Raw genomic sequence first — 13,474 nt, forward strand, 5'->3', positions numbered from 1 at the left:
AAACCTTGTATTTGTAATAAAAGTTATGGTTTGTATTGTAAAAACGAATGCAGTTTTTGAAAAACGTCGCATATAGAGGTCAATACCTCGCGATAAAATCATATGTTATTGTATTCGTCCTTATGGTTAAGGTCGGGTTATGACACTATGTGCATGGAGTCATACATGCTTTATTCAAGAAAACTTTGCATTCACAAAATCATCACCGTGTATCTTATTTTGACTTCATTGTCAACGGATGTATTATGGTAAACTATTATTTATGGTGATTGTCTATATGTAGAAATCATCAAACGTTGAAAACCTTAGAAATTGATATTCATTTATTGTGTACCTTTTGAAAAGAATGAAATGTTTACAAAACGTATCATATAGAGGTCAAATACCTCACAATGAAATCAATGAATGACGTGTTCGTCCAGATGGATTTGGACGGGTCGTCACAGTTGGTATCAGAGCGTTGGTCCTAGTGAACCAGGTCTTGCATAAGTGTGTCTAACTGATAGTTGTTAGAATGCATTAGTAAGTCTGGACTTCGACTGTGTCTGCATGTCAAAAGTTTTGCTTATCATTTCTTGTCAGAAATTACATGTCTATCATCTTAAGTCTAAACGCGTCTTATTGCATTGATTGCATAGATAGTGTATAGACAAAATTCATATCTTGGCATATCTATTACAGTTTATTTTGACTGACATCTTCCGTAAAATCCTCCGTAACTTATGGGATTCTAGTATTACAAATACATATGTAAACTATGTATGGAGGAATACCAAATTAGTCCTATAATCTATTCATTCCAAAAATCTTTTCCTTGATTACACAAAATGGATCCTGTGTCTAGTTCAAATTCCTCAGATTCCGACAGCTATTCCGATATGGATTTCCACTCGAGCTCCGAAGGCAGTGTGACCGGAATGGATCAAACAATTAGCCATCATCTATTCTGGATGAATTAGGGATGGGTTCGTAGCCTACTTAATCATTGGAGACAAGAAGAAGGTGATCCCTTCCATCCACCACATTCACCTCTTGGTGAAGAACCTGAAGCACTTACCAGCGAACCTATTTGTAATACTATTTTCTCTCTCATTTCCAGAGTATCTCATCATGATTATATACTATCCCATATTATAAATCTTATTTATCCGATCGTCCGAACCACCGATCATCTCGGTATAATAGAAGAAGTCAACGAGCTTCGTGCTCGGGTAGTGGCTTTGGAGAATATGGTACAAGGGTTACGAACACCAGCAGCAGCACCAGCAGCATAACCGGTACGACCATCATCAACACCAACAGGATCATTACCACCACCAACAACCACATCCGCATCACATGCCTCCACATCACAATCTGTACCTCGGATATCAATATCATATGCACCATAGATACCAAGAAGTACCAGCAATAACAAACGATGAAGTATGGATTCATAATTTCATCGAAGAAACATTCTACGGTGATTATGTAATTTCTAAAAGTTTAGAGATTATCTATTCTAGCCTTAACCCTAAATCAGATAGAGTAGAAACCCTTATCAGAATGGTGTAAGATACAAGCTAGACTTGTTTTACCAACAACATCAACAGTACCCTTAGCCTCACCAGCACAGTCAGTGCTGTCAACATCGTCAGAATCAGCAGCACCTCTAACATCACAAGCTCTGTTAGTTCAAGAAAGCACCGTGGACATCATTACGAGTCAACAACGAGTATATTGTATCAATGAGTTATGAAGTAATAACTCAATTCATCTAAAGAATTTATATGTATATCTTATAAATTTTAAAACCATCATGAATTTTTTCGTACTAAGCTATTACGTGTGAATTTTAAGGGGTAGATACTACTCGATTAATTCATATTACTAATATGCTATGATGTACATCCTTTGTTAACAACTTAACCATCGTTAACTACAAATCTATGTTTCAACTCAATGAATTCCATTCCTAATAAACCAAGTGTATTATTCAATTACATAATTGATTTTACATTTTCATTTTCGACATACTCAAAACTTTCTAGAAAACATCATCTATGCCTTGTAAGGTTCACAAAAATTCCACGAGCATCAACATCCTTCACCAAGGAATAAGAATAAATAATGAAGTATTGATTTCATTAGTGAAATACTCCGCGAAGATTATATAATCCTTAATGTTTTAGAGATTATTCATTCAAGTCAAAGATTAAATGAGCTTAATATGATATTAACTCATCAAATCTATATTACATCCGAAGAAAATATACATACATATATTTTCATAAAGACGGTAATAAAAATTCTTTTGTAAAAAGTATTAATTGTGAAATCTTTAACGGGTAGGTAATACTCGGGAAATATATAAGTTCACAATTAATATATTATACTGTACATTCTTCAACTTTGATTCAAAAATTATTAACTATGCTCACAACGATATACAATCGTTTCCATACAAATTCAATTACATATTCTGATTTTGAAAAATCAGAATCCAAGCCAAGATTTAACAGAAAACATCACTCTTAGATTCTTACATCTTTCAAATGCTATACTTTGACTTCAAAATTGTGCTAGAACATCACTTCTATTCATAAACCCAAAAAAAAAAAATATATATTTTTATCATTCAAAATTCTAGAACATCACATGTATCTTGACAATTACAATCTTCATGCAAACCCTTCAAACTTTTGAAAACACCTCGGATTGATAACCGACGATTCGGTTATGATAACTTTGAATACTGATGAAGCAGCAAAAACTGTAAACGACCTTAACAGCCAAAAGTTTGATGATAAAGAATAGGGTGTTGGCAAAGCTCAGAAAAAGAGAAGGTTTGGAACTGGAAAACGGATTGAGCAAAGTATGAAGGAGGCTGTGGATATATCACAAAGACTAAACCTGCCTTCAAAGAATCCAAATGATTCAATATCTGCTGAAGCTATTAACGAATACCTTGCTTACGAATCTAAACCCTTGCGGACAATATTCTTCATCATCCTCTGATATTAGAAATTCTAAGATATCATCGTATCTTTCATTATAAATATCCTCCATATTTCTGGAGATAATTCCATAATCATTCTTATCGGAAATCAATTTTCTCCTTGCGATATCTGTGTAACATCATAAAAGAAACTATTTTAGTTTCTAAATTCTGAAACCTTCGAGTTTAAAATATGAATATTTTTGAAGTGGTGTTGGGAGTTGAAGTATGAGTTAGTATAATATAATAACACTTGATCAACGTGATTATATTACAGTAAGTCATGCTGAGTTTCTAATGGAACTTGATAAAGGTTCACAAATCACACCCTCATCATGAACCATGTTACATAACTCTTTTATTCTATTTAACCTCTAAACATATCAAGAAAATATTTTTCTTGATGATTCGGTCTTTTCCGGATATTATGGTAATTTGACAAATCAAGATCGTGCCATTACGATTACCTTCTCAGAACATTAACTATGTTCATCCAAAACTCCATACCTACGAATTCTGGACCATTACAAGAGATGCCTAATCGCAAGAAGAAGAAACGAAGGGACAAAGCTCCAAAATAGAAATTGGAGTATAAATCGTAGAAAATAGGAGGGAGTATTAACTGTGAATGACAATGATTATAGAAGACAGAAGTAGGGACATTGAAATATAAGGGGAGATATAAAGCCCGATAACAAACTCGAAATTACAAACTGTGTATATCAATGCGTATAGCAATATAAAGACACGGGAGAATGAAAAACACTATAACCCCAAGGTAATGGTAGAAGAAAATAACTTTCTCTGGTGGTAGATGAAAAAGAAGAATGACAGATATGAAAGTTAGGAATATATCAAGAATCAGAACTGGATGAAGCATTTTCACAATCTTTTGGAAGTATGAAATATGAAAGAAGATTATAGGAGTGGTGAAAATAAATGAAACGAAAGAGGTCAATTTATAGTGAAATATCAGACATAGCAATCGAGGCAGATTACGCATTTAATCAAAGGAAATCATAATTTCCTTAATTCCCGAAGAATCAAATCCTATTTAAATTATGAAGATCTTCTATTCCTTAAATTCCGGAAATCAATCGTTACTACGTCAAAAGTTAAGACGAATCTTTATTCTTCATTTCACTCTATTACGATAACTTCCCTCATACGCTTCGAATAATCGGATTATTTTATCCATATTATCCAACGGTGATAAAACTCTATTTATCAACTCATATACGTCATGAAAACATTTTTATTGTTAGTCATGACGACCTCACTCAAATTTCGGGACGAAATTTCTTTAACGGGTAGGTACTGTGATGACCCGGAAATTTCTGACCAAATTTAAACTTAATCTTTGTATGATTAACGTTTCCGACACGATAAGCAAAGTCTGCAATGTTGAGTCACGAAAGTTTTGGAACTATATTCATATAATCAATTATTCTTTGACTGTTCTCGACGATTCACGAACAATATATATATATATATATATAAAACTTAATGTGCATATATATATATATATATATATATATATATATATATATATATATATATATATATATATATATATATATATATATATATATATATATATATATATATATATATATATAGATAGATAGGATTTCAAGTTATTTAGTAAACGATAGTAACATTCGTTTGTTAATTCGATTGATATTTAGATAAGTGAACTAAAACGTTTAAGATGAACAAGTAAAACACTAATTTGCTACAGTATTTTCGAATTGCTACAGTACCCAAAATGCTACAGTGTTTTCGAAAATCACTATTTGCTACAATAACTTTGCTACAGTAAAATACTATTTCAAAATGAAAATGTATATATATATTTTACAAGGTGATAAAATAAAATATTAACTTAATCTTAAAACGATTTGATTTAAAATAATATTATTAAATATATATTAATAAATAGCGAGACGATGATTTAAAGAAGTAAATGACCAAAACACTCAAATGTGTAAATTATATTTCGAGTGATATAATTTAGGGATAATTTAAGGCTATATTTTGACAAAGGTACGTATCCCAAAATGTAAATTACAAGTTTTCACAGCATACGAAGTGACACTCGAAAAACCAGAACTGGGACATAAGTCGCGTGATGACTGATAATGCTAAATACGAACATATATTTCATAGCATTATCCCTCAAGAAAGTCAAGCTTTTAGTTGCAATTGTTCTATTTACAAGTGATATTCGTTTAAATAATAAAAGGTGAAGACAAAAGACAGATTCGACGAATTGAAGACGCAAACGACCAAAAAGCCCAAAAGTACAAAGTACAATCAAAGTGGTTCAAATTATTGATGAGAAACGTCTCATAATTACAAGAGTACGAGCCGCAAAACGCAATATACAAGATATTAAATTGTACGCAAGGACGTTCGAAAATCCAAAATCGGGACCAAAGTCAACTCTCAACGCTCGACGCAACGGACTAAAAATTACAAGTCAACTATGCACATAAATATAATATAATATATAAATAATTCTTAAAATTATATATATATATATATTATATTATATATATAAATCGTCGGCAAAGAAGAAAACAAAGACATGTGAGATGAAAAATTAGACCATGCGATCGCATGTCCAGGAAGGTCAAAAACCATGCGATCGCATGGTGTCCTGTAGCAGCAGACATCCTATAAATTTCGCGTGTTCTGGCCATTTTTTAACGCATCTTTTTCTTTCTCTATCTCTCACGTAAATATATATATATATATATATATATATATATTATAATTTTAATTTTAATTTTAATAATAATAAGGGTATATTAGCGAATGTTGTAAGGGTGTAAGTCGAAATTCTGTCCGTGTAACGCTACGCTATTATTAATCATTGTAAGTTATGTTCAACCTTTTTAAATTAATGTCTCGTAGCTAAGTTATTATTATGCTTATTTAAGCCGAAGTAATCGTGATATTGGGCTAAAATATTAAAATTGGGTAATTGGGCTTTGTACCATAATTGGGGTTTGGACAAAAGAAAGACACTTGTGGAAATTAGACTATGGGCTATTAATGAGCTTTATATTTGTTTAATTAAATGATAGTTTGTTAATTTAATATAAATATTTACAATTGGACGTACCTATAAATAACCATATACACTCGATCGGACACGATGGGAGGGATATTTATAAGTACTAATAATCGTTCATTTAACCGGACACGGGAATGGATTAATAGTCAATGGACTTATTAAAACAGGGGTGAATTATATACAAGGACACTTGGTGTAATTATAGTTTAAGTCCCCAATTAGTTGGAATATTTGACTTCGGATATAAGGATAATTTGACGAGGACACTCGCACTTTATATTTATGACTGATGGACTGTTATGGACAAAAACCAGACGGACATATTGAATAATCTAGGACAAAGGACAATTAACCCATGGTAATAAACTAAAATCAACACGTCAAACATCATAATTACGGAAGTTTAAATAAGCATAATTCCTTTATTTCATATTTAATTGCACTTTTAATTATTGCACTTTAATTTATTGTCATTTTAATTATCGTACTTTTTAATTATCGCAATTTTATTTATTTTCATTTTATTTATCGCACTTTTATTTATCACAATTTCATTATCGTTATTTACTTTACGCTTAAAATTAAGTTATATTTATTTTTAATATTTTACATTAGGTTTTAACTGCGACTAAAGTTTTAAAATCGACAAACTGGTCATTAAACAGTAAAAACCCCCTTTTATAATAATAATACTACTTATATATATTTATATATTTACAAATATAGTTTTAAAAATATAGCGTTAAACTTGGCTAAGATCCCTGTGGAACGAACCGGACTTACTAAAAACTACACTACTGTACGATTAGGTACACTGCCTATAAGTGTTGTAGTAAGGTTTAGGTATATCCATTCTATAAATAAATAAATATCTTGTGTAAAATTGTAACGTATTTAATAGTATTTTGTAGTAAAAATTAATACTATTTTGTATACACCTCGCATAACATCAATGACGTACGACTTATCGGAACAAAAATTACAAGTCAACTATGCACGTGAATTTAATATAATATATAATTAATTATATAAATTATATATTATAAATGTAATTAATAAATATGTCGACAAGCGTAGGACATAACAGATGTGAGCTGGATTTTTCAGCCATGCGATCGCATGGCAAACCAGTGCAAACCTCATGCGATCGCATGGGGTACTTTTTCAGGCCAGGTCCTATAAATTCATTCATTTCCTGTTTTGATCGAACATATATCTTTCCATCTACTCTCTTTGTATTATTATTATTTATATTATTATTATTTATATTATTATTATTATTATTATTATTATTATTATTATTATTAAGATTAATAATATTAATCTTATTATTATTAGTATTAGTATTATCAGATATCGTTACCGTTATTATTAGTATTTTACATAAAATATTACGACGAGGTTATGGCCAAACAATTTCAAAATGGGTTTTCGAGCGGGATAAAGCTAAGGAAATTATGGGTTATAGCCTTGGAGGTTATGGGTATGATTTGAGGGTTTTGCTCGTGAGTCAAACTAGTGTTTATCATCTCCGTTGCGTCTACGTACTTTTCTACAATATTGAATCACAATATTAATACGTGAGTATTCATATCTTATTTTTTTAAATATTAATAGTGTATCCATGTCTAGTGCTCGAGTATATATGTTTATGCATGCTTGTATGCTTTAATTTCGTCGTTAAACAGTTTATGATGAATCCCGAAATTAAATACATATATTACTGATAAAAGGTATATGATATGCATGTTTTTGAAAAGCTGACGAAAAATCAATAACTTTTCATTTAGAAATCGCGTAATTTCGATGAACGAATTAAAAGATATGGTCAACTGAATTATGATTAACGTTAATTGGAATTGATTTTGAATCTACAATTAATATTTAAAAAACTTGTTTGTAAGATTGATAAATTGGATTTTTGAATATTACCAGCCGAGTAAATGAATTCTTATATAAGGCACATCTCGTTTTGTTGAACTATTATCAAAATTGACTTTTTGAAACGACTTTGGATAACTTTTGTATGTCGATATCGAGCATTAGGATTGTGATACACTATGACCCAACCTAGCTTATTAGACATGTATTGACCAACATATGTTCTCTAGGTTGACATCTACGGTTAATTTTGCATTCCGAGTTTCGGTCACTTTTTGGTAAATGATCTTATGTGCTGCTAAGGTGAGTTTCATATGCTCCCTTTTTAATTGCTTTTGCAATATATATTTTTGGGCTGAGAATACATGCACTTTATTTTAAACACAATGGATACAAGTACATACTAAATTCTACACTGAGTTTGAACCGAAAATCCCTTAGCTTTGGTAACTAGTAACTGCCAGCTATAAGAACTGGTGGGCGCGAGTAGTAGTATATGGATCCATAAGGCTTGATATCCCCGTCCGAGCTAGAGCACTAGCCTTTTAACGGACGTATGCTATTTGAGAAGCGTACACGTTGGTTTACGTGTATTATTAAGATGATTATACAAAGGGTATAAAATATATATACGTTAAGTTTAGTTACCAGGGTGCTCAATTTCGTAGAATATTTTGATAAACGTTTCTGGATGAAACAACTGAAAACTTGTGATTCACCTTTATATACAGATTATGCGCAACATTAAAACTATGAACTCACCAACCTTTGTGTTGACACTTTTAAGCATGTTTATTCTCAGGTTTCTAGAAGTCTTCCGCTGTTTGCTTATATGTGATACAAGCTATGTGCATGGAGTCATACATGCTTTATTCAAGAAAGCTTTGCTTTCACAAAATCATCACCGTGTATCTTATTTTGACTTCATTTTCAATGGATGTATTATGGTAAACTATTATTTATGGTGATTGTCTATATGTAGAAATCATCAAACGTTGAAAACCTTAGAAATTGATATTCATTTATTGTGTACCTTTTGAAAAGAATGCAATGTTTACAAAACGTATCATATAGAGGTCAAATACCTCGCAATGAAATCAATGAATGACGTGTTCGTCCAGATGGATTTGGGCGGGTCGTCACACATAACGCGGTCTCAAGCATTGCACCCCACTTGAGGGATTCTTAGTTAATTAAGGAAATGTTTGTTTAGACACATAAAGGATTGGACCGTTAGGATAATCGAACGTGTTCATGGAAGTCGACTTGACTTGGCCATGGTGTTCTTTATGGTTGAACTCTTTTTAAGGGCCTAACTATCTTTTACCAATCATTAACGAAAGCATTGAGGCACATCACCCAACAGAGTCGCTCAATTGGATGAGCCGTCTGAACGTGTATGCCTGTAGTCAGACTGCACGGGCGTTGGGGGTAAGGGACATTGCTGTTTATTCAGAATCTTCAAGCCTAACGCAGTACCCAGTGACATGTCTTATGATAGGGGCGTTTAGGACCAGTGTAATGAATACAGGGCCTCTGCCTATTCATGAGCCAACATTCCTTAATCTCGGCAACATAACTGACGAAATCATAGTATGCACTTACTTTAACCTTATCTGAATTACAAATTTTATCGCATTTACTTTATCTGTCTTATTAAATTAGAAAATCCTTAAAATAAATATCCACTACTCCGTAACTATCTTAGGCTAAAATATAGGTTCGATGTTATTGATATCTCAAAAATACGACTCTAGGTCATACTTCCCTTGCTTATAAGGAGTCGTAAGATTTAGGCCCCGCTAAATATAAATTTAAAATAGTACCCTCTCCCACGAGTGGCTGATCCTGGCGAGCCGCGGCCTAACGACACCGCGCAATAAAAACCGTCCGTTTCGGCCATATCAATCCTGATGTTATATAGGTAAATTGGAAACATTCAGAACGAGTCAGCACTACTGCCATGAAGCATTTGTAATGTATGACATTTGGCCCTCCATGCTTGATTATAAGATATGCTCACACCAAACCGGTTGCCTATATCGTCGCGTATATCTTTCGTTTATATTCTCGATTTGCAGATTTGAATGAATCCATAAGAATACTACCCAACACTTTTTTGCTTGCATGTTTATTGTTTCCCATAATTTGTGTGTGTGAACAAGTGTGTACGTCATGCAATTTTTTAATCATAAAGTTCACAGTGTGTCTTATTTTGTAAGAACTACATCTCCAATCTCAGTTTGGCAACACACATTTAGTTGTGTATCGAGATTTGTCTGAATTTACCGGCTTGATTTGGAAGTTTTCTTCAAGGGATTTTCTAAACAGCTTGTTTAAAAAATCATCCTTATTCAAAAAATGTCTGACGAACACTAATTAAATCAGATACCTGATACGTGGTTGGTATTTGGGTGGTAAATTCAGGCTCTTCCTCTTGCTGACTCAAAAGACGTGGCATATTCCAGATTAAATCTTGCATTTCTTCTTCATCTTCATCTTCATCTTCTCCGTCTTTTGCGTCATCAGAATCACTAGATGCGACAACAGATTGGAACGAGTGGTCTGTTTTTTAATTTTACATATGTTCTCAACACCATGGTTAAAAAAATAAACTCTTCTGTGTTGGAGGTGGTATTTCACGTAGATCCTCTTCTAAATTGTTATTATAGACGTTTGGAGGTGGTTCTAGAAGGTGTGTTTCTGGGTTTTGTTGGTGATGGTGTGTATCTTGGTTTGGTTGTGGGCGGTGTATTTTTGGGTTTGGTTGTGGGTGGTGTGTTTCTGGGTTTTGTTGTAGCTCGTGTGTTTCTGGGTTTCATTGAAGCTGGTGCATTCGTACTCTATCGACAATATAAATATCAATAGGGGCGTTTGCAATCGCGTATTGTAAAAACTTATGAAAGTCTTCATAGTCATCCGTAATATCAAAAACATGATTATCTACCAAATATCTCATTGAAGCAGGTGCATTGAGTGGGATATTATGCTTATTAAGAACATTTTTCAACAATATTCTTTGATTCATGGGGTTTTCGGGTGCAATTGGGAGTTTTAACCGAATTCTAAAACAATCTAGGGGTAAATATATGGGAATGTTGTTAATAAACTGGAAAGAACCCCACAACATAGATGAACAACAAAAATATCATCATTACGACAATTCATTAATATTAAAATAATTGTAAAAATGCTTAAATGTGTACCTTTACGTGCTGATAATCTCTGAAATGAATTTGAAATAATGGAATATGAGAGTGTGTATGAACTCTTCCAGGGCCATTAAGTATTAACTGATATAATCTTATCCGAAAAAATCTAGGAAATCTGACGAAATCTTATCCAGAAAATACAGAAAATCTGATCAGATAAGGTCGTAAGGACGCAAGGCGCAAGGCGCAAATTTGCGCCTAGTGCGGGTCAAGTCGCAAGGTTTCTTGCGACTTGCGCGGGCATTCGGGCTATTTTGTTTTTTGGGCTCCGAGGAAAAAAAAAAGTGAAAAAGGGCAAAAAAGTGATAATCCCATTTTTTTTTTAATAAATGAATGCGGATTTTGTTAAAAACGTCTCATATAGAGGGCGTTGACCACACTTTATGACCTCTTGTTACATGCCACGTCATAGTAGTTTTACGGGGACGTTACGGAGATGGAGGACATACCCCATGTTCGAGATGGTGGATATGTCCTTTAACGACCTCGATTTCTATGTTAAATAATTAACGACCGTTACTTAAATGCACGCGCTGTGATGAAAGGAAAACTGACTTACGTGTATTTTTGGAGTTGCTGCAATTTTTAAGTTTTGATTTAGACTTTGAAACTTTTACATATAAGACTTATAAATAACACTTTTTCGGTTAGTTTCAACTGAAACGACCCAACCCGTCGTAATTCCGGCCCATAAATTTTTTTTCCTTTATATCATAATAATATATGCAACATTAGTCTATGTACGTTTCTGAAAACATCATCATTACAATGTTAAGTTTAAACATCTTTAAAACATACAATATATAAATTAGGTTTACAAAACGGGAATGCAACCCGGGACCCATTTGACGTATCCAAAATATAGTTCATGACCCGACTAGTTCACTTTACAACCAAAACCGAGCATGGTGATTGGGAACGCTACCCAATCCTAATCAAAAGTATAAAGCAATCCATAAGCACTAGTCCCCAAGCAAACCCGAGCTGCCACTTGCAACCTATAAAAATATAAACAATGAGAGGGTAAGCTAATTGCTTAGTGAATAAAACATTTATACACATACATATATAGTTTTCCTACACGCATAGCCAACACATAACACGTACACACGTATAAGCAATGTAGCATTACCACGTACAACAATCAACAACATTAGTATATAAACCGCCACAATAATATACTAAATCATAACAATGCATAAACATACCAAACCATTCCCCGATAGGGCACTACCGACTTGTAGACGACCAATAACGTCGAGTCTCACTCGTATGATGTCACCGACTTGTGAATCATCATAAGGTGTCACCAACTTGTGAATCACCAAAGGGTGTCACTGACTTGTGAATCACCCACCAACACATATGGGTCACTGACTTGTGAATGCCATGTGGCGTCACCGACTTGTGAAACGCCATTAAGTGTCACCAACTTTTGAAGCACTATAGGGTGTCATCGACTTGTGAATCACCCGCCACTACAAAAGGGGTCACCGACTTGTAAACCACCATGAGGTGTCACCGGCTTGTGAGTCACCTATCAAGACACTACCGACCCGTAGTTCTCATCACCCATACCATCAATAAGTCACCGTCTTTTGACATAACACCAATACTCACGATGTGGCACCTAAGGCCCACATCGCGTACGAGTAAATAAACTACATACATACGTGTATAAATATTCCACTCACCTTATCGCCTAGGTGACGATTTTACAAATCCACAAGCTTCAATGCAAGGTACCTAATACATTAAGTACACATTCAATACACAAAATAGTTGGACTAGACATCAACATTTAACACTTGCGCATTTAATGACCCATTTGCATTAAATGACCGTTCACCCCAAAACTGCCCATTCATGGTCAATACTTATCATTAACCACTAAAAGCTTGTGATTAAAGTCTAATAACACCAATTAACTCAAACTTAGGGTATATCATACCCATCTTATCCAACTAGGTCAACCATCACCCATTTGACCCATTTTAACACTTAGACTTATAATTTGGTCAAACTTGAACCCATTAACCACCTTTCTCTAACTCACAAGTGTATTAGTGATTTACAACAAAATTAATACTTACAAACACCAAATTATAAGACCAAACCCTAGATTACAAAACCTTAGGGTTTCCTTACATCAATTTAACCCAAATTCACCCATTTACCCCCCAAATGGGTCTTACAAGCCTTAGATGAACAAACCCTAGCCATAAATCAAATTAAACTCAAAAAACAGAGTTAAGACTTACCAACACTATCACAACATAGCTAGAGGCGTAGGGAACAACTTTAAAACTCGGGCTCGGGCGA

General features: G+C 33.5%; 1 protein-coding gene across 1 annotated transcript in view; it reads right to left on the minus strand.

Moving 5' to 3' along the window:
- LOC139874835 (uncharacterized) overlaps positions 1-11,562 on the minus strand; it is a 28,310-nt gene extending 16,748 nt beyond the window's left edge. Inside the window, exons 1-2 of the mRNA XM_071862229.1 lie at positions 11,541-11,562; positions 10,333-10,505 (exon numbers count right to left, since the gene is read on the minus strand). Of these exons, the coding sequence (XP_071718330.1) occupies positions 10,333-10,505; positions 11,541-11,562 (195 nt within the window). The remainder of the gene's footprint in view (positions 1-10,332; positions 10,506-11,540) is intronic.
- Positions 11,563-13,474: the final 1,912 nt, after the last annotated feature.

This window comes from Rutidosis leptorrhynchoides, chromosome 11 (assembly GCF_046630445.1).
Source record: "Rutidosis leptorrhynchoides isolate AG116_Rl617_1_P2 chromosome 11, CSIRO_AGI_Rlap_v1, whole genome shotgun sequence".
NCBI lineage: Eukaryota > Viridiplantae > Streptophyta > Magnoliopsida > Asterales > Asteraceae > Rutidosis > Rutidosis leptorrhynchoides.